Below are 22,922 nucleotides of genomic sequence, written 5' to 3'. Positions count from 1 at the left end.
CCATTTTCAAAAAGGGAGTCAGAGCCAACTGTGGCAACTATGAAGGCATTGCCCTCCTCTCAATTGCTGGGAAGATTCTTGCTGGAATCTCACTGAATTGCCTGCTCCATCTTGCTCCCTTTTGCAGAAGAATTACTTCCAGAGTCCCAGTGAGGCTTCAGACAATCATGAAGCACCAGTGAACAACATCAGGGGCTGTATATGGCCGTTATCAAGCTGACCAAAGCCTTTGACTTTGTCAACCATGAGGCTCTGTGGAAAATCATGTCAAAGTTTGGCTGCCCAAGCAAATTTATCACCATTGTAAGACTCCTCCACGACTGCCTCCATCCTGTGCAGTGGCTCTACCTCTGAGTCCTTTGTCATCCAAACTGGTATAAAACACCCACACTTTTCTCCATTTTTTTAGCAGCTATGAAAATGTTAACCCAAGACCGACTACCTCAGGGCATTGGCATCCAATATCAGACTGACGGCAACCTCTGCAATCTTTCTCCTCTCTGTACCAGAACTAAAGTAATATCAGCAACAATAACTGAACTCCAATATGCTGATGATTGTGCTGTAGTTGCACACCCAAAGGAGAATCTACAAACATCCCTTAATTGCTTCTCTTAAGCTTACAAAATCCTAGGGCTAATAGTGAACATCGGCAAAACAGAAGTTCTCCACCAGCCAGCTCCCAGTCAATCATAAGACCCAGCAAAGAAGATCTACACTGACAGAGAAGAACTGGAAAATGTAGAATACTTTGCCTATCTTTGCAGCCATCTGTCACAGAGGGCAGACATAGACATTGATATTCCGCACAGAATCCACTATGCCAGCCTTGCCTTTGGCAGACTGTCTTGCTGGGCGTTCAACAATCATGACATCAGAACACATACTATACTTTTAGTTTATAGAGCAGTGGTAATCCCAACTCTCCCCTATGGCTGGGAGACTTGGGTGACCTACAGAAAACACCTGAAAAACCTGGAATGCCAATACCAGCACTTTCTTTGGAAGATCCTCAACATAAAGTGGGAGGATCGCTGCAGTAATGTCAGTGTCCTCACAGAGGCTGACATCTTCAATGTAGAGGCCCTGATTATCCAGCACCAGCTGATGTGGAGCGGGCACTGTGTGCGCATGCCTCATGTACGCTTACCAAATCAATTGTTGTATGCCCAACTCACCAAAGAAGAAAAGAAATGGGGAGGACAAAAGAAATGCTTTAAAGACACGCTCAAGATAAACATCAAGAGATGTGGCATCAACACCACACACTGGGAGACAGTAGCCCAGGATAGGGATAACTGGCAAAGACTTATCAGAGAAGAAACATCCACTTTTGAGGAAAATCACCTTGCCCTGGTCACAGAAAAGTGCCAGAGAAGAAAGAAAAGACAACTGTCATGCAGCAATCATGTCCCAACTTTGACTTCCAACACCATCTGCAACATCTGCCAAGGAGCCTGGTGCTCAAAGATCAGACTCCTCAGTCAGCAAAGGATCCATAAAGAATAAAACCCATGAAAGAGATCATCCTTGACCTCAAGCGATCACAGAGGACCACAAATTTCCTATGAGGTGCCTCATTCTGGCTACTCACAAGGGCAGAGTTTATTTTCTGTGGGGAGCTTGGAGCAGTACTATCAGCACCCCTTACACTCCTCCCCCAATCTATCCTCTACTGGAAACAAATTCAGTCAGAAACCCTCTTCCATTTTAGTGTTTCCATTTTCCATACCACTGGACACACATACTACAGTGTAAAGAATAGATTTGTTAGTCTCTAGGGTGCCACAAGTTCTACTCATTCTTTTTGCCGATACAGACCCTCTGATACTAGAATGTGTTTTCACTTGAGTGTCCCTATAGCTGAGAAGCCCAGCATTTTATTATATTTACATTCCCCATCACATCTTTAAAATACTGAACTCAAATCGGTCAGTATTTTTCCGACTTTGGAGGAAAGAACAAGACTCCTAGGTCCTAGTAAAATCTCTCCTTTATTCGCTATGGTGAAAGGTTTCTCATTCCACACTGCCCCTCTGTGAGACATTCACAGAGAAAACCAGAAACAAGAAATTCTAATTGTTTGGGGTTAGAAAGTAAAAGCCGGTTCGGATAAAATGGAACATTATTAGTAAAGCACCTCTCCATTTGCACTTTCATCTGAATTGCCGGGTCGTATTCCTTGTAACAACCCTTTTCCAACAATTTCAGGCATTTTTGTCTAGCAGCAATTCCTATTTTCAGTGAAGTCAAAGAAAACACTAGCCGGAGTAAAGCAAGCGGGGTCCACTCCACATTTAGAGATATCACGGGCAAGTTTTAAATTCCTGATGACAAAACTAGAGATTTAAAACTGGCTTCCAACATCCAGATAGTTTATTAGAACCATCACATTTTCCATTAAAATGTTTCCAGTTGCTCTTCGTTCAACAACAGTTATTATATTTCCACTATCAGTGACATCAACACAGGCTAGATTGTGGTAACTTTATTCACTTTGAATAGCCCTTGGCGCCAAGTCTCATTAAACTAAATGGAACTACTTGCGGAGGAAGATACATCTCGAAGTGTCACAATCAAGCCCTAAAAGCAAATATAAAAGATGCTAAGAACGCTGATACATACATGCTGACAATCTGGTAGAACTGTAATATGGGAAATGTAAAAATGCCTCTACTGCAAACGCAAGAGAGAAGACTGATGGAATGGAAAACAGTAAGTAACAGGTGTAGCGAGGGCCACCAATGAGGAGGAAAAGGAACGCTCTTTCAAGGCTGAGATAGAACTTTAGCTAAAGACACAGCGAAAGAGTGATACGATATTTCTACTAATAGATACTCTGAGGCTATATTGATCTTGATGGAACATTTTTTAAGAGAAGAGGGTTCCACCAAATTATTATTAAAATATTAATTGGCCAAAGAACAGACCGGCATCACACTTGACCAAATACTGCACGTGATTTATCCTTCTGCTTACAAAATATCATAGAATATCAGGGTTGGAAGGGACCTCAGGAGGTCATCTAGTCCAACTCTCTGCTCAAAGCAGGACCAATTCCCAATTAAATCATCCAATTTTTTTTACCCCAGATCCTTAAATGGCCCCCTTAAGGATTGAGCTCACAACCCTGGGTTGAGCAGGCCAATGCTCAAACCACTGAGCTATCCCTTCCTAAACTATCCTTTAGTTATAAAGTTTTGTCCATAATCTTGAAAGTATATATATACATAAATAACCCCACATAAATATCCCTGTAGTAATGTCTGCCGCACACTTCAACACGGAATTTATATCCCTTTGTATCAATGTTTTCCATGTTGAACAGGTTCCATGGTAGGGAACTTCATGCCTTGATGCTGACCTACAGCACTAAATCAAATCTTTCCAAGCAGAGATAGCTTGACTGAAACAGCATTTATTTACTCCCATTATTTCATAGCACAGGAAATATTAGATCGCCTGCATGCTCTTGAAAACTGGAGTACAATGAGAAAAAGTGGATATCTTTATCTTAAAAAACTTTTTCAGAGAAATGATCTCCATGCTTTCAGTTAATATTTAAAGCCTCATTATCTGAATTTTACAAACACGTGTACTATTTTCATTCAAACAGTATCTCGAAAACTGTTGGCCCTTTACACTTGGTATCCAAATATTTTGAAATACGGCAAATGGATACCAGATAAAACAGTCACAGGTGTTTTCACCTTATACAGCTGTCCAGAGTATACCTTACATGAAGAACCACTATATGAAGAAATTGTTCATTAGATGGTAAATGACGTTATTCTACAGACGAAACAAATTCCATATGGAATTCTAACCACAATTATTTAGACATATAGTAAGAAAAATTCCACATGCAGATACACCAGACTCACCTGTGCTACCTGTAGTTTCTCGTGCTCACCATTCTCTGCAGAGTCAGAGAAGTTGGGGCTGAAAACCATCAGGTCATTCTTGGCGGTGCCTTCCCCGACACACAGGTTCCGGCTCTGGCGCTGGGAATAGGACCAACTCCCCACTTCGCTCGAGCACACCACAGTGGCTTTCCCAGGACCGCACATCACTTCCGGACCCGAGAGGCATCTCAGGCCAACGTACACGACAATCACCAGCACAAACAGCCCGGACAACGAGCAAATGGCGATCATTAAAGACACGTTCATGTCGACCAAGGGCCCTTCGCTCCCGACCCTTTGCCTCGAGTCCCATTTCACAGCCTGCGGACTCTCCAACAGGGACAGGCTGACCGTGGCTGTCACTGACAGCGCCGGCTCCCCATGGTCCTTCACCAGGATCACGAGTCTCTGGCTGGGGCCGTCCGCCTCCTCCAAGGCCCGCGTGGTGCTGATCTCCCCGCTGTACACACCCACCCGGAAAGGCCCCGCAGCCCCGGCCTCCTGCACTTCGTAGCGAAGCCACGCGTTGTAGCCGGAATCCGCATCCACCGCTCGGATCTTGCCCACCACGTGCCCTGCGCCGGCCGACAGCGGAACCAGCTCGGGCCCTGGCGAGCCGCGGCCGGAGGCAGGCGGGGAAACTGCCGGCGCGTTGTCATTTTCATCCAGGACGAAGAGCTGCACAGTCACGTTCCCGCACAAGGAGGGGAACCCGGCGTCCCTCGCGCTCACCTGGAACTGCAGCGCTTGCAGCTCCTCGTAGTCAAAGGGCTGCAGCCCATAGATGTGCCCGCTCTCCGAGTGCACCGAGATGTAGCTGGACACGGGCTGCTGCTCTCCCACACTGCGCTCCACCACCGAGTAGCTCACAAAGGCGTTTTCCCGCACGTCCGGGTCCGACGCCGACACGCTCAAGAGATGGGCCCCGGGACGGTTGTTTTCCTTCACAAACACCGTGTACACGGGCTGAGGGAAAGCAGGGGCGTTATCGTTCACATCCGCGATTGGCACCAAAATGCTGCTGCTGGCCGAGAGAGACGGGGCCCCTTCGTCTCTGGCTGTCACCAGGATCTTATATTCAGACACTCGCTCCCGATCCACGGCCTCCGCCAGCACCAGCGAGTGATAATTCTTAAAGGTGGAGACGAGCTGAAAGGGCAGGTCCGGGGGGATGGAGCAGGTGACTTTGCCGTTGTCTCCCGAGTCCCGGTCGGAGACGCTAATAAGAGCCACCACTGTCCCCGGGGGAGCGTCCTCCGGCACCGGCAGAGAGTGAGACGTTATTGTTAACTCAGGGGCGTTATCGTTAATGTCTAAAACTTCCACCACAACTTTGCAGTGTCCAGCCAGTGGGGGATTCCCTTTATCCTTGGCCGAAACTTGAATTTCGTACAAGTTAATGTATTCGAAATCCATTTTCCCTTTAACCCTAATTTCACCAGAATATTCACATATTTTAAACGTGTCCTTAATATGGGGAGGAACAAGACTGCTAAAGGCATATGTAATATCCTTATAAATACCTTCATCCAAGTCTGTGGCGTTAAGTTTGATGACTAATGTCCCATTAGCTGAACCTTCTAGCATTTGGACCTTATAAACTGACTGATTAAACACAGGCGCGTTATCATTCACATCCAGCACCGTGATCATCAGCTGAACTGTGCCGGTGAGCTTCGGTTTGCCCCCATCAGTGGCGGTGAGAAATAAACGATATACAGGGGTTTCCTCTCTGTCCAGAGATTTCTTTAACTCAAGCTCTGCAGATTTGATTTGGTCATCGTTAGCTGTGACATCTAGAGTGAAATGTTCGCTTGGGCTGAGTTTATAGGTCAGGAGAGAGTTTGTACCAATATCTGCGTCAAACGCGCCCTCTAGTGGGAAACGCGAACCTGGAAGGGTTAGTGATTCTGCAATACCCAGGTTTTGCTCATTTACGGGGAACACAGGAGCATTGTCATTTATATCCTGTATCTCCACTTCCACGTGAAATATCCTCAGGGGTTTGTCCACTATCACCTCCAGGTCAATGGCGCACAAGGGGCTCTGGCCGCACACCTCTTCCCTGTCTACTGGCGACTTAACAAACAAAACGCCGCTCTGCAAATTTACCTCAAAATAGTCTCCCCTGCCTTTGGAGACCATCCGGAACATCCGAGACACCAGCTCCGACACCTCCAGCCCCAGGTCCTGGGCCAGGCGGCCCACAAAGGCGCCTTGTTTGGATTCCTCCGGCAGGGAATAACGGACCTGGCCGCTGCCCACCTCCCAGGCCGTGTGTAGCAGAACCAGCCGCAGCAGCTGCCCGGTTCCCAGGGAGTCTCGCCGGAGAAGAGCCATCGCGCACACTGGGCGGTGCGCCGGTGCCGGTTTATAAATCAGTTTTGAACTGAGCGAATTGCAGAGTCCAGTGAATGGGGGGGATGCGGTACCTTTGAAAGCAGTTTAATTAAATCCAGTTCTCTCACATCCGGGAGCCCTCCTGACGTTTCATCTAAGGCTGTCGTTTAAATTGAAGGGGGAGCTATGTGTTTCTTTTCTTACTGAAACGGATTTTTAGGGGACAGCGACACCATGTGTTTGTGAATGTGTAAGTGAACAATGATTATCAATAGTTGTAACACTATTTTCTTTGTAATGTATACACTTTTTTCGTGGTGTTTTACTATTCTGATGACGCCATTGGTTTTCAGTATTGTGCTTTTTAATTTAACATTTAAAATAGTTTATATTCTTACCGGAAATTATAGAACTCTAATTTGATTGTGTGAATCTACTCCCTTAGATAGCATGGGATTTTTGCTAGTTGCTGTCCCCTAAGATGTATTATTTTTCATTTCTGGTAATTTTCCTCGATGCCTGTGTCCTTTTCCTTTCAAATTCAGTTATTAATTAGTAAGACAAGGGTGTGAAAAATATTTTTAGAAGCCCTAGTATTTTATGTATTATTTTACAAAATGATTTACCTCAAAAGATACTCTATTATGATCTACGTGTTCAGGTACAAATAGTAGGAAAAATTCATTTGCAAACATTCAAGGTACTGACCTTCTTTCAGTAGATAAATCAGACCAAAATTTCCCACGTCTTTCGAATGTGTGAAATGTTGGGTAGTCAAACTCTATGGCTCTTCTGTGGTGAAGGAATGAGTGCTAGCCTAAGAGTGTGGAGAAATATTTTATACAAATTATATTAATATACTTGAACCTATGAGAAATAATTGAACTATATAACTGTTCAATTGTATTAATTTATTGTACCTTCATTCTGTGCTTTTCATATTTTGTCATCAGTTCGTCATCTTGTGTGTGTTTATCAAAATAGATAATGGTGATAAGCACCTTAGAGATGCTTGGGCAGGAATATTCCATAAGTATCCGGAAGGATCCCAGAAGAGGCAGGAACAGTGGCCAAGTTTTTCCCATCTCTCTCTCTCTCGCTAACTCTTTCGAGCTCCCCATTCCCCCTTGTATTTTATGCGTTATATAATCCACCATGACATCAAGCGATTGCTCCTGTTTAGCGAACCAAAGCAATGGTCTGTCTGTACGTTTGCCAACTGAGATGACTTAGATAAATATGAATCCCTGAAAACTCATATGACAGGTGTCTGGAGATTCCCAAATCCAGGATGCTTGTACAGAAAGCTGCTTATGATATTAACAGCTTCTATGCACGCCACCAGAGAGAAGCAGCAAGACCCACTACAGAGCTACCTGTGGGCAAACAACGTGCAATGGACAAGGATAAGAATGTGCCTGCTACAAAGGCAGACATCAGAGAAATATTATCTGAAATAAAAATGAATATAAACGGAGATGGAAACCATCTTCAGGAAGTAATAAATACGTAGAAGAATTTACTGATAAGAATGTACTGATATACTAACTAATGTAGATAAAGGAATTCAGTTGGCTAAAATCAAGAAGTTTGATCTGGACCTTAAAATGATTTGAAAAGGCAAAGAGAAAAAATAGCGTTAAGACTGAAAGAACTCACAGAAGGGATAGAAAATGGGGAGAAATATATGAAAACACTACTACGATAATTCTTTGGGAAGGAGAAAGAAGCTCCTATGTACCAAAACAGAACATGCCACGCAGTGTTTCCACACGTAGATGCACGGACTCAACCTATTGTATAATTGGCTGCACTACTATGAGAACAAGGAGCACCTAAAGAGAATTATTAGAGAATGGCGTGTCCCATTGGAAGTGGAGGGACAATGCATTTCTATTTTTCAAACTCTGTCCTTGCTCACATTAAGAATAAGAAAGGCACTCAGAAGAAACACCAGATCTCTGCATTGTGCCAATGTAAGAAACTGTTGGTCCCTCCCTCTTAAGCTTTGATTTCCCCTTAACATTCATGTTATATTATCAGAACTGAGACTCAGTTAAAACCTGCTAATAACGTCGGGATCAGACTTAAAAACAGAAAAAAGAAATGAAACCAAATCGATGTGGATGAGTAGGACGCTTCCCACCATAAAGATGTATCCTCTAAGAAGGAAACAAAGAGGGGAAAGGGCGAGAGGAAAAGTATTTCAGCCTTCACAGATCAAGCAGTCAAAAATACTAAAACACCTGTTTGGTATAAATATGGGAAATTTACAACTGAATTAGTAGGAAAAGAGAAAGTGTAGCAATGACAATAATTTTACATTTGACAAGAATGGGTAATGTTATATGAAGAAAGCATGATTTATATTAACAGGAGTCCCTATATCTTAGCACCTTAATTTAAATGTTAGTGGTTTGAATACTTACAAAAAATAAAGACTAGTTATGAGTCTTTACAATAATCTCATTAGAAATGTGAAAGAAGAAATAGGCTATTCCTGGTTCAGGCAGGAATTGTATGTCTACAGTATGGAAGGCGTGTCTAGACTGATTTCTAAATCATTACAATCGGAGGCCAAATATGCCAAAAAAGACAAATTTGGTCAATTCATAACAATAAGGTGTGACCTTGTGGGCAAAGAGACCATCATCTGCTCAATATATATCTCTAATAGAAGAGGATAAAAATCTTTCTTTGACAAGTTCTTCCCCACTCTGCTTAGCTTTGTTTCTAAAGAGGTAAATATTAGATACCTTAATTTAACATTTAACACACAAATAAATAGATCAGACAATTTAAAGGGAAGATGAGTTTGATTGGCCTATAAATATGCAAAGTACCTTTGGAAATGTGAATTCTTGATTCTAGAAGAGATTATGTAAGAGATTGCTTCTTGTTTCCTAACCCCCTGAAGCTCATACCAGTATTAGCCACATACTGATCATAGAATCCTAGAATCCTAGAATCCTAGAATCATAGAATATCAGGGTTGGAAGGGACCTCAGGAGGTCATCTAGTCCAACCCCCTGCTCAAAGCAGGACCGATCCCCAACTAAATCATCCCAGCCAGGGCTTTGTCATGCCTGACCTTAAAAACTTCTAGGGAAGGAGATTCCACCACCTCCCTAGGTAACGCATTCCAGTGTTTCACCACCCTCGTTGTGAAAAAGTTTTTCCTAATATCCAACCTAAATCTTCCCCACTGCAACTTGAGACCGTTACTCCTTGTTCTGTCATCTGCTAGATCCATCCTCTTTGGAACCCCCTTTCAGGTAATTGAAAGAAGCTATCAAATCCCCTCTCATTCTTCTCTTCCGTAGACTAAACATCCCCAGTTCCCTCAGCCTCTCCTCATAACTCATGTGTTCCAGTCCCCTAGTCATTTTTGTTGCCCTCCGCTGGACTCTTTCCAATTTTTCCACATCCTTCTTGTAGTGTGGGGCCCAAAACTGGACACAGTACTCCAGATGAGGCCTCACCAATGTCGAATAGAGGGGAATGATCACGTCTCTCGATCTGCCGGCAATGCCCCTACTTATACATCCCAAAACGCCATTGGCCTTCTTGGCAACAAGGGCACACTGTTGACTCATATCCAATTTGTCATCCACTTTAACACTTAGGTCCTTTTCTGCAGAACTGCTGCCGAGCCATTCGGTCCCTAGTCTGTAGCGGTGCATTGGATTCTTCCGTTCTAAGTGCAGGACTCTGCACTTGTCCTTGTTGAACCTCATCAGATTTCTTTTGGCCCAATCCTCCAATTTGTCTAGGTCCCTCTGTATCCTATCCCTACCCTCCAGCGTATCTACCGCTCCTCCCAGTTTAGTGTCATCTGCAAACTTGCTGAGGGTGCAATACACACCATCCTCCAGATCATTTATGAAGATATTGAACAAAACCGGCCCCAGGACTGACCCTAGGGGCACTCCACTTGATACCGGCTGCCAACTAGACATGAAGCCATTGATCACTACCCATTGAGCCCGACAATCTAGCCAGCTTTCTATCCACCTTATAGTCCATTCATCCAGCCCATACTTCTTTAACTTGCTGGCAAGAATACTGTGGGAGACCGTGTCAAAAGCTTTGCCAAAGTCAAGGAACAACACATCCACTGCTTTCCCTTCATCCACAGAATCAGTTATCTCATCATAGAAAGCAATTAGATTAGTCAGGCATGACTTGCCCTTGGTGAATCCATGCTGACTGTTCCTGATCACTTTCCTCTCCTCTAAGTGCTTTAGAATTGATTCCTTGAGGACCTGCTCCATGATTTTTCCAGGGACTGAGGTGAGGCTGACTTGCCTGTAGTTCCCACGATCCTCCTTCTTCCCTTTTTTAAAGATGGGCAGTACATTAGCCTTTTCCCAGTCCTCCAGGACCTCCCCCGATCGCCATGAGTTTTCAAAGATAATGACCAATGACTCTGCAATCACATCCGCCAACTCCTTTAGCACTCTCGGCTGCAACGCATCCGGCCTCATGGACTTGTGCTCGTCCAGCTTTTCTAAATAGTCCCGAACCACTTCCTTCTCCACAGAGGGCTGGTCACCTTCTCCCCATGCTGTGCTGCCCAGTGCAGTAGTCTGGGAGCTGACCTTGTTCGTGAAGATAGAGGCAAAAAAAGCATTGAGTACATTAGCTTTTTCCACATCCTCTGTCACTAGGTTGCTTCCCTCATTCAGTAACGGGCCCACACTTTCCTTTACTTTCTTCTTGTTGCTAACATACCTGAAGAAACCCTTCTTGTTACTCTTAACATCTCTTGCTAGCTGCAACTCCAGGTGTGATTTGGCCTTCCTGATTTCACTCCTGCAAGCCCGAGCAATATTTTTATACTCATCCCTGGTCATTTGTCCAATCTTCCACTTCTTGTAAGCTTCTTTTTTGTATTTAAGAGCAGCAAGGATTTCACCGTTAAGCCAAGCTGGTCGCCTGCCATATTTACTATTCTTTCTACACATCGTTTGTCCCTGTAACCTCAATAAGGATTCTTTAAAATACACCCAGCTCTCCTGGACTCCTTTCCCCCTCATGTTATTCTCCCAGGGGATCTTGCCCATCAGTTCCCTGAGGGAATCAAAGTCTGCTTTTCTGAAATCCAGGGTCTGTATTCTGCTGCTCTCCTTTCTTCCTTGTGTTACAATCCTGAACTCGACCATTTCATGGTCACTGCCTCCCAGGTTCCCATCCACTTTTGCTTCCTCTACTAATTCTTCCTGGTTTGTGAGCAGCAGGTCAAGAAGAGCTCTGCCCCTAGTTGGTTCCTTCAGCACTTGCACCAGGAAATTGTCCCCTACATTTTCCAAAAACTTCCTGGATTGCCTGTGCACCGCTGTATTGCTCTCCCAGCAGATATCAGGGTGATTGAAGTCTCCCATGAGAACCAGGGCCTGCGATCTAGTAACTTCTGCAAGTTGCCGGAAGAAAGCCTCGTCCACCTCATCCCCCTGGTCTGGTGGTCTATAGTAGACTCCCACCACGACATCACCCTTGTTGCTTACACTTCTGAACTTAATCCAGAGACTCTCAGGTTTTTCTGCAGTTTCATACTTGAGCTCTGAGCAGTCATACTGCTCTCTTACATACAGTGCAACTGCCCCACCTTTTCTGCCTTTCCTGTCCTTCCTGAACAGCTTATAATCCATGACAGTACTCCAGTCATGTGAGTTATCCCACCAAGTCTCTGTTATTCCAATCACATCATAATTCCTTGACTGTGCCAGGACTTCCAGTTCTCCCTGCTTGTTTCCCAAGCTTTGTGCATTTGTATATAGGCACTTGAGGTAACCTGCTGATCGCTCCTCTTTCTCAGTATGAGGCAGATCTTCTTTGTGACCCTTTTTCAATGAGGCCACTATACGGCAAGTAAATGGCCAGGCCAACCTCCAGTGTTGGCGTCTTCCTTCAGTAGAATAGCAGTAAAAGCCAAAAGCATGGACACTGAGTCCCCTCCAACAATGCACTTAAGCACCTGTTTAACTTTAAACCCAAGTAGTTTCATCGAAGTCAATGGGACAAATATTATGTCTAAAGTTAAACAAGAGCTAACATGTTTTGCTAGATCCAGGCATACATATCTTCATTCAGAGGGACCCAGTACCACTGAACATTTTGAAAGGTGAGACAAATACTTTCAAAGGATGAAAAAAGGGAAGTCTTAATACCATATGAGAAACATATAAAAGAATATGTTAGGGTAAACTGACTGTAATAGCAAGAGAAAGGGAACCTGAAAGAAACTGCTTATTACCAGGAATTAAAATATTGTAATATATATATTACATAAATAAACAGAGGCAAAACGTTTTCTAAAAACTTGACAACACAGGCAGGGCAACTTAAAGCTTTTCTTACATATTAAATGGAAAGAGTCATCTGTGAGCTAAAGTAGTGTTAACTTTAAAAATTAGCTTATAGACTGAGGTAAGTGAGAGGAACGAGAAACATCATTGAAATAGAAGGTGGTAAAGTCTGAATAATAAAACAGTGAAATATACCAAATGTTTGAACATTTTCACACTTATTCTATACAAGTGAAATTTAGATAAAAATCAGCTAAAAGTATATTGCAACTGTTAATTTACTTGCTTTGACTAAGAACCAAGAGAGAAGCTAAGCTAGACCTATCAGTGCAGAAGACATTCATAATATAATTTAAAAGATGCCTGCTGGCAAGTAACCAGGCCCTGCTGGGCTCTTTAGTCAATATCATAAAGATTCAGCAGCAGATTTAGCATTTTATTTAACAGACTGTTAGATTCTTTGCAAATTCCACAATTTATGTTAGAAGCCCATACTTCATTGATTGTGAAGTCTGACAAAGATAAAATGTATTGTGTCTCATATAGACCTATTTCCCTACTAAATATTGATATGAAGGAATTTGGCGTGGTATTTGCCACTAGGGTAGACCTTCTGGTGGCATAAGTAATTAGTAGATACCAGACACCATTTATTAGATGTTTCCAAGTAGTGGGTAACATATGGAGAGTTCCAGGTGTAATCCATTTGGGCCAGTCAAATAGTACACTTAGTATATGGCTGTCTTTTGATCTAGAGAAGTCTTGGTCAGGGAGAATGGAATTACTTCAGAAGAATACTGGTTGATGTGAGAAAAAGTTATGAGGCAGATGGAATCCCTTTATAAAACTCTTATAGTCAGATTCCAAATTAGTCATAGCTTCTCTGAACTTATTGGCCTTCAGAGATTCACCCAGAAAGGGCTGTCCCTGCCACCACTCTTATTTTTAATTGTCTTGAAACCATTTCCAAACCAAAACAAAGTAATAAAAGATTCAGTAACAATGGAATAAATGCAGGAGGCCTAAATATTAAAGTTGTACTACATACAGATGATGTTTTTATGAGGATTTTAGACCTCCTTACCCCACTGCTTCATGTTATGAATAAAATCATCCAATTCAGAGAAACCTTGGGTTTTAGAATCAATTATATCAAAAATATAAGAAAAATCAGCTTCCACTGTGCAAAAACCTTGATAAAGTAACTTACTATTTATACTTATACTTATTATACTTATTATCCCCCATTTGGAAACATTATACAATGTACATTACATTTCTGTTGAAAAAAATCTATTGAAAGATTTAATCAAATAAAATAAGCTAATAATAAATTCTGTGGTTTAGTACAGCCATGATGGTAAAATTGTCAACATAAAACCCTATTGAGGTATTAGAAGAATCACAGTCCTCCATGTTTCATTTTATTTGGACAATGGTCCTTGGAGTTAATAGAAAAACTTTGTATAAGTCATTATGCAAGAAAGGTGGTAGCAGCCCCTTACCCTATAGAACTGAGCAGCACAACTACAGATCGTGTAGCATAGAACAATTGGGATAGTAATAGCCAGTGGACAACGATTGCCTGCAGGAAACTTTCACTGACCCCATGGGACAATATTCTTCTTACCAAAACAGATGAGACATATTCAAATGAGTTCCTATTCAGCAATTTCCATTATATCAAAAGCCTGGAATAAAGCAAGAGTGAGTGCCAATCCTAAGCTTCTCCCTTTAGGGCAATTCGATATAATCTAAGCTTTGTATGAGAAAACACCTATCCTTTTTTAAAATGGGGACATGTGGGCCTGCAACGAGTAGGGGAGACACTTAAAAGGAAAAAAAGAATGGACCTGAAGATATTACTAAGAACCATCTGTATGGAAAAGGTACCAGTACATACTTAAATTATAGTATCTCAAACTCCAGGAAATAGCAGACATCCACAGACTGAAAATTTGGTAGTGATCATTAGAGTCTTCAATGATGCAATTTCAAAATTATATAATGAAGTTGTTGAACTTGTTGAAGAAAACAAATGTAAATGTATGGATTTACAGAAAAAGTCTTAGATAAGGAATTTCCCCTGGTGCTTTGGTCCACTATTTGGCACAAGACAATTTCCTCCTTCATGTATATAACAGTAAAAGAAAATCATTTTAAGATTTACTATTTCAATAGTACTTGACATCCTTTCCTTTTAACAAAAAATATGCAAACATATATCATAAGAATATAAGAACGGCCATACTGGATCAGACCAATGGTCCATCCAGCCCAGTAGCCTGTCTTCCAACAGTGGTCAATGCCAGGTGCTTCAGAGGGAATGAACAGAACAGGGCAGTTATCAAGTGATCCATCCCCTGTTGTCTACTCCCAGGATCTGGTAGTCAGAGGTTTATGGACTTTCAGACGGGGGTTGCATCCCTGACCATCCGGGCTAATGGCCATTGATGGACCTACCCTCCATGAACTTATCTAGTTCTTTTTTGAACCCTGTTATATAGTCTTGGGCTTCACAACATCCTCTGGCAAAGAGTTCCACAGATTAACTGTGCATTATGTGAAGAAATACTTCCTTTTGTTTGTTTTAAAGTTGCTGTTGATTAATTTCATTTGGTGACCCCTAGTTCTTGTGTTATGAGAAGGAGTAAGTATCACTTCCCTATTTACTTTCTCCACACCAGACATGATTTTATAGACCTCTATCATATCCTTCCTTAGTCATTTCTTTTCCAAGTAAAAAGTCCAAGTCTTATTAATCTCTCCTTATATGGAACTGAAGCACACATGTGTTTTCCATTGAGTGAATATTGTTGTTTATCTCAGCTTGTTGACATGTTGCATAATCTCATTTTATCATCTTTCTAGCATCTTAGAACAAATTTGATGTGGCTGCCTAGTACTTAAACCTGCTCCTTCCTATGAGTCCTTTTTAACAGATCTGCCATGACAACCGAACTGTGCATTTCTGAAGTAACCTACGCTAGTTATTTTATTCATACCAAACTTTTCCATGGGTAATTATCTAATAGATAAATCATAGACAGAAATATGATAAATTAAGGTAAAGTGGGTTGAATTATAATCCAATTTGATACAGGGTAGTCTGCATTTGTTGTTGTTGTTGTGCTTAGGAGCACCAGTGATTGACCAAGACACCGTTGTGCTAGGTGATGTACAAACACAGAAGAAAAAGACAACCTGTGTCCCTAAGATCACACAGTCCAGTGACAGCTGCCAAACAGTCTGTTCTTCCAGGTTACTACCTCTGTTAATAAAAAACACTGCACAGATTTACTGTGCTACTTACTAATGTATTAGAAAGAGAACCAACTTGGAATAGCAGATTTCATTTGATAAACATAAGGAGCATTGCTTGTCATACAACCTCACTTTCTGTGTCTATTCAGTTATGGGCTCTGTCCAGTGATGTAGAATTGGAGCTCAGCGCATTGGTCCCTCACATCATCAGGCATGTGGCTATTAATTGGAAATTCAACAAGACTGCATGAAAAGTTATAGCAACTAAACCCACTAATGTAGAATTTATTTTTATTTTCAATAAACAAATCATTCTCTACATTTTGAGGGGAAAAACACGTCATGTTTGAAAAATTCATCCAAATATTTAAAAGATGCAAGTTTTGACAACCAAATCCGATTCTTGAACAGTATACCTAAGCATAAAATAATTAGTAAAATCAGGTTTTATTTTAGAAAAATTTGTATTTCATTTTCTGTCTTCAGAAATTATAACATTTAGATGACTATGACTATAATAAACATGCAATTGGGGAATTCTGGATTTAGAATGGTGGGATATGATTTCCTTCTGGATTATTAGGAGGTGAAAGTCATGCTATATGACTGTGTCACTCAGCATCTATTTTCCCCTTGATTTATGACTTTCCCAAAGATTTGACTGCCATGTCAGAAAACTTTGGCCATATATCCATTTCCCAGATGAGAACTTTCACTGAAGAAAATGGGGAAGATCATGTACTCCTTATTCAGACAAAGCTTCCATTGACTTTACTTCTTTTGGCTTCTTTGGATTTTTTTCCAGAGAAAGGCATTCAGGATTTGGCTAAATAATGGAAATTCTTATATTATGTAAAATTTTAAAGTATTTATAATTTTTTAAAAATTTATATAAAAATTTAAATTTCATGTAATTTAAATTTCAAAATTCAAAGTATTTGTAATTTTCAAATTAAATTATAATAAAACTATTAATGACATTGTCAAACAGAAAGAAGATTTTTTTGAAATATGCAGTTAGATTATATTTTATCTAATCAAAATCTTCCAGATGCTTTCAATTTTGCCTAGTATATGAGATACACACTGAAATATTCCATGTAGGACAATAATAAAAAAGTAAAAAAATAAAAATGCACTATAGGCAAGTTAGAATAAATATATAATGACTATAAAGCAGGAAAAATAGCACACCAAAGCAATGTATCCTAGTCAAAATCAGAGAGGAAGTCAGCTGTAGGGTTGTTGACAGAATCATTCAAACATTTATCATTATTTTTTCTCTATTGGTGCTCATATCAGATGAGGAAAGTTTTCATCTCCTCAGCATCATCACAACCTATTTTTATCCCATGCACTCTCACTTTTATTTTCACATTGAAAATCAACACCACCTCAAAGTCCATAGTTGCACACTGTGGCTTTAATATTAGTAACTTTTTCCTTCAATTCTTCATGCTCTTATCAACAGCTAATTAAATATAAAGCTGTTTTTCCTATACATATAAAATCTTATACTTTGTCTTCCTTATTGCCCTCTCTTTGATAACTGTTGAAGCAAAGAAGTCATTATTATTCAGATGTGACATAAAGCTAAATTAGATGATCCAGAAGATATATGGAAAGCTTCGTATACAACATGGTTTTACAAAAGGTAGATCGTGCCAAACCAACCTGATCTCCTTCTTTGAGAAAGTAACAGATTTTTTAGACAAAGGAAACGCAGTGGATCTAAATTGCCTAGATTTCAGTAAGGTGTTTGATACCGTGCCACATGGGGAATTATTAGTTAAATTGGATAAGAATAGGAAAATTGAAAGGTGGATAAGGAATTGGTTAAAGGGAAGACTACAAAGGGTCCTACTGAAAGGTGAACTGTCAGGCTGGAGGGAGGTTACTAGTGGAGTTCCTCAAGGATTGGTTTTGGGACCAATCTTATTTAATCTTTTTATTACTGACCTCGGCACAAAAAGTGGGAGTGTGCTAATAAAGTTTGAGGATGATACAAAGCTGGGAGGTATTGCCAATTTAGAGAAGGACAGAGATATCCTACAGGAGGATCTGGATGACCTTGTAAACTGGAGTAATAGTAATAGGATGAAATTTAATAGTGAGAAGTGTAAGGTCATGCGTTTAGGGATTAATAACAAGAATTTTAGTTATAAGCTAGGGACGCATCAATTAGAAGTAACGGAGGAGGAAAAGGACCTTGGAGTATTGGTTGATCATAGGATGACTATGAGCTGCCATTGTGATATGGCCATGAAAAAAGCTAATGCGGTCTTGGGATGCATCAGGAGAGGTATTTCCAGTAGGGATAAGGAGGTTTTAGTACCATTATACAAGGCACTGGTGAGACCTCACCTGGAATACTGTGTGCAGTTCTGGTCTCCCATGTTTAAGAAGGATGAATTCAAACTGGAACAGGTACAGAGAAGGGCTACTAGGATGATCCGAGGAATGGAAAACTTGTCTTATGAAAGGAGACTTAAGGAGCTTGGCTTGTTTAGCCTAACTAAAAGAAGGTTGAGGGGAGATATGATTGCTCTCTATAAATATATCAGAGGGATAAATACCGGAGAGGGAGAGAAATTATTTAAGCTTAGTACCAATGTGGACACAAGAACAAATGGATATAAACTGGCCACCAGGAAATTTAGACTAGAAATTAGGCAAAGGTTTCTAAGCATCAGAGGAGTGAAGTTTTGGAATAGCCTTCCAAGGGAAGCAGTAGGGGCAAAAGATCTATCTGGCTTTAAGATTAAACTTGATAAGTTTATGGAGGAGATGGTATGATGGGATAACATGGTTTTGGTAATTAAATATTCATGGTAAATAGGCCCAATGGCCTGTGGTGGGATATTAGATGGTGTGGGATCTGAGTTACCCAGGAAAGAATTTTCTGTAGTAGCTGACTGATGAATCTTGCCCATATGCTCAGGGTTTAGCTGATCACCATATTTGGGGTCAGGAAGGAATTTTCCTCCAGGGCAGATTGGAAGAGGCCCTGGAGGTTTTTCGCCTTCCTCTGTAGCATGGGACACGGGTCACTTGCTGGAGGATTCTCTGCTCCTTGAAGTCTTTAAACCACGATTTGAGGACTTCAAAAGCACAGACAGACATAGGTGAGAGGTTTTTTGCAAGAGTGGTGGGTGAAATTCTGTGGCCTGCGTTGTGCAGGAGGTCAGACTAGATGATCATAATGGTCCCTTCTGACCTAAATATCTATGAATTTATGTATTCCCCAATAACTTCCATTAAAAGAAAAGTGTGTAAAGGTCAACACCAAAATCTGAACAACAAACAGATGCACTACAGAAGTAGTTCAATAGAAGGGAAGCATAAGATAGAGAATGATGGGTAAAATATTACTGTTTATTACGAATATTTATTTTATTTCACCACTCAAACTTTTTACTCTTATGATATACCCCAAAGACAGTTTAACAGAAGTGGGGTATAAGGTTACATTAAGAAATGATCTGATAAGTATACTGTGGTTTTGATTGTTTAAGAAAGCACATTGTTTTGTTTTAAATCTACTCAAAAGAATTCAGGAAAGTATAGCTACTTCTGATGGATTAGAATACAATATATAAAAATGATTATAATGTTCAAAGCAGTGTACCTTATAATCATTTAGATCTTATTGTAATAATTAGCTCTTATTAAGCCTGCCTGAATATATGTTATAGGCTAAATTATGTGGTTAAAGGACACAAGGTCAGTATAGAACTGTCAAGGATCCTCCCCCACTCTGAACTCTAGGGTACAGATGTGGGGACCTGCATGAAAACCTCCTAAGCTTACTTTTACCAGCTTAGGTTAAAACTTCCCCAAGGTACAAATTAATTTTATCCTTTGTCCTTGGAATATCCACTGCCACCACCAAACTCTAACTGGGTTTACTGGGAAACGTAATTTGGACACGTCTTTCCCCCCAAAATCCTCCCAACCCTTGTACCCCACTTCCTGGGAAAGGTTTGGTAAAAATCCTCACCAATTTGCATAGGTGACCACAGACCCAAACCCTTGGATCTGAGAACAATGAAAAAGCATTCAGTTTTCTTACAAGAAGACTTTTAATAGAAATAGAAGTAAATAGAGGTAAAGGAATCACCTCTGTAAAATCAGGATGGTACATACCTTACACGGTAATTAGATTCAAAACATAGAGAATCCCTCTAGGCAAAACCTTAAGTTACAAAAAAGACACACAGACAGAAATAGTCATTCTATTCAGCACAGTTCTTTTCTCAGCCATTTAAAGAAATCATAATCTAACACATACCTAGCTAGATTACTTACTAAAAGTTCTAAGACTCCATTCCTGTTCTATCCCCTGCAAAAGCAGCATATAGACAGACACAGACCCTTTGTTTCTCTCCCTCCTCCCAGCTTTTGAAAGTATCTTGTCTCCTCATTGGTCATCTTGGTCAGGTGCCAGCGAGGTTACCTTTAGCTTCTTAACCCTTTACAGGTGAGAGGATTTTTCCTCTGGCCAGGAGGGATTTTAAAGGGGTTTACTCTTCCCTTTATATTTATGACAAGAACTAAGGAAAACTCTATCCAATATTTTCTGTATACAAGAAACACATTTTAATGAGAGATGGGAGAGTGGCTTAAAGGGAATATATTTGGGACAAAACTATTATGCCTCTGCCAGAGTTGAAAAAGAACAGCTATTCCTTTATCCAAACACACTAGATTTAAAATAATAGACCAAATTATAGATACTAATGGTAGATTTATTACCCTCAAAGGATATTTAAATGGCAGAAGAGTTACAATAAGATCAATTTATGCCCGTAACTCAAATAAAAAACAGTGTTTTAATGAGTAATATAGGATTTTAGACTCTATCCAAGAAGGAGAAATAATTTTATGAGGAAATTATATCTATATATTGAAGCAATGGAAAGATACACTGTCTTTTTAAAGATACATTGTCTTTCTAGGACATTGTCTTTTTAAGCATAGAGACAATGGGATTGAAATATATTTGAAGTCTCATATGAATAAGATTTCTAATCTTTTTTCACCCATATAACCTTTGTTCAGGATAGATTTTGATTCTGGTTAAATTCTGACCAGAATTGCAGAAGACCATCTTCCTGCAGACTATGCATGCAGACATACATAATATTACATGGTCAAACCATACTCCAGTTGAATTGACATTTAACTTGAGGGACAAAAAGCTCTCTAAGAAAACCTGGAGTTTGAGTTGTCTCCCATGACAAGATCCAGACCAAGTAAATAATTTTAAAATCATATTATTCAATATTTAGAAAATGTGGATGAAGATATCATACATACACATAACGGTAAATGTAAGATATCTGGCACCTATTTAAAACATTAGTGAGAGGTTGATGTATTAATAGGACCCTCTTAAATTCAAAATAAATAGACTAACCTAGACTATAATTGAAACCAGAGAAATAGACCTCCAGTACAAAAAAAATCAAAATCAACAATAACAAAAAACAAAAACAAATAAGCAAAGGGAAAGCAAACTATTGGTCTGAAAATTAAAAGTAATGTCAACTAACTATGTCATCCCAACAGTTAGAAATGCCATGGAGAAATGGTTACCCACCCCAAAGAACTACATGATGCATTTTCAACTTATCGTAAAAATGCACATAATAGATTATCCATTATTAAGAGAAAATGCACTTTAGATAAACAAAATGATACTCCATATTTCAGGTTTTAGATATAGATATGCTTGAACAATCTATCACAGAAGAAGACATCTTAATAGCCATTGATGGTATGAAAATGGTAATGCCCTGACTCAAGATAGGTTAATTATAAAATATTATAAAGCTCTAAAATAAAATTGGATAGGCCTCTCACAGATGCGTGTTACACAATATTCAGAGAGAAAGAAATATAAACCTCTGTGCAGAAGTCATTCCCAAACCTGAATTGGATTTTAACGATACAAATCAATTTATTTACTAAGTTCACGTGTAAGGATTCTGGCTAAGGCACTGTAGAGTACACCACTTCAGGTATCACCAAGCTATATTAATAAAGACCAAACAGGATTTATGAAATGTAGATATACCTAACAAATACAAGATGGGAACTAAAAATACTATATTCAGTCCAGATCCAAAAGAACACTCAGATTCTCCTATCATTAGATGTGAGAAAAAGCCTTTGATGGGGTTGAATTGAATTATTTAAATACAACACTATGCCCCAGGATATGGCTCTGAATTTATGACACAAAGAGAAGCATTATATCACCCCAGCCAATAGTTCTTATAAAATGATGTAGCTCTAATACCTTCTCTTTTCAAAGAGGAATAAGGCAAGGACGTAAAGCATACTAATGAATTTAATATAGACAATAAAGAAAATAGGGCAAAAGTGGAAAATTATTTTAAAAAGGACAAGGAACACATGGCTTTACAAACATCTTCTATATGTTTAAAAATCTGTTACTGGGCATTTCATTTTAAAACTATTGTTGGTTCACTGTGATGGGAAATCTGCTCCACACTGGCCCATAAGGGGTTAATAGAGTCCTAAGGAGGCTGCATAGGGGGCAGATAATTAGAGAGGGGCTGCAAGGAGCAGACAATCAGGGCTGGGCTCTCCCATATAAGGAGGGTTGCAGAGCAGAGCAGCTTCAGTAGCTGCCTGGAGCTTGAGCACAGAAGATCAGGTTCCTAGCAGGAGGAAGGAGTGCCAGCACCCTGGACAGAGCAGTGCTGCCAGAAGGGACCAGGAAAGCTAGAGACAGCTCCTGGCTAGCTGCTAAGACTGGAGGACTGAAGCCCTGAGGTAAGGACAAAGAAGGGTGCTTTACGCTGCAGGGAAGTGGCCCAGGGAAATTAACTGAGGAGTCAGAGGGGATGCAAGTGGCAGCCATCTACAGGGTGCCTGGGCCGGGACCCAGAGTAATGAGTGGGCCCAGGTCTCTTCCACCCCGACTTGCCACTGAGGAAGTGGCTGGACTGAGAGACTGCGATACTGTCCCCCTGAATTAGGGCTCTAAGAGCACTCCCAAATTAATATTCATTGCATGTTAAAGTTCAATACATTGTTTTTGGCAAAATAGCCATTTTCATCTATAACAATATGA

The 22,922-nt window shown here is 40.4% G+C and overlaps 1 protein-coding gene across 8 annotated transcripts in view; it reads right to left on the bottom strand.

The window, feature by feature from the left end:
• The window catches only part of LOC311524671 (protocadherin alpha-C2-like), a gene marked incomplete at its 5' end in the record, with an annotated part of 339,113 nt that overhangs the window by 254,547 nt on the left and 61,644 nt on the right, over positions 1-22,922 (bottom strand). The window contains one exon of one of the 8 annotated variants that reach the window (XM_084636012.1): positions 3,885-6,261. The exons of the other annotated variants lie outside the window; for them this stretch is intronic. Coding sequence (XP_084492138.1) covers positions 3,885-6,245 — 2,361 coding nt within the window. Of the gene's footprint in view, positions 1-3,884; positions 6,262-22,922 lie in introns of those variants that run through there. 8 annotated transcript variants of the gene reach the window in all.

The sequence above is a fragment of the Lepidochelys olivacea genome (assembly GCF_965140295.1).
Source record: "Lepidochelys olivacea isolate rLepOli2 genome assembly, chromosome: 8".
Classification (NCBI taxonomy): Eukaryota; Metazoa; Chordata; order Testudines; family Cheloniidae; genus Lepidochelys; species Lepidochelys olivacea.
Note: the sequence above shows the minus strand (reverse complement) of the source record. Positions and strands in the feature narration are given on the sequence as shown.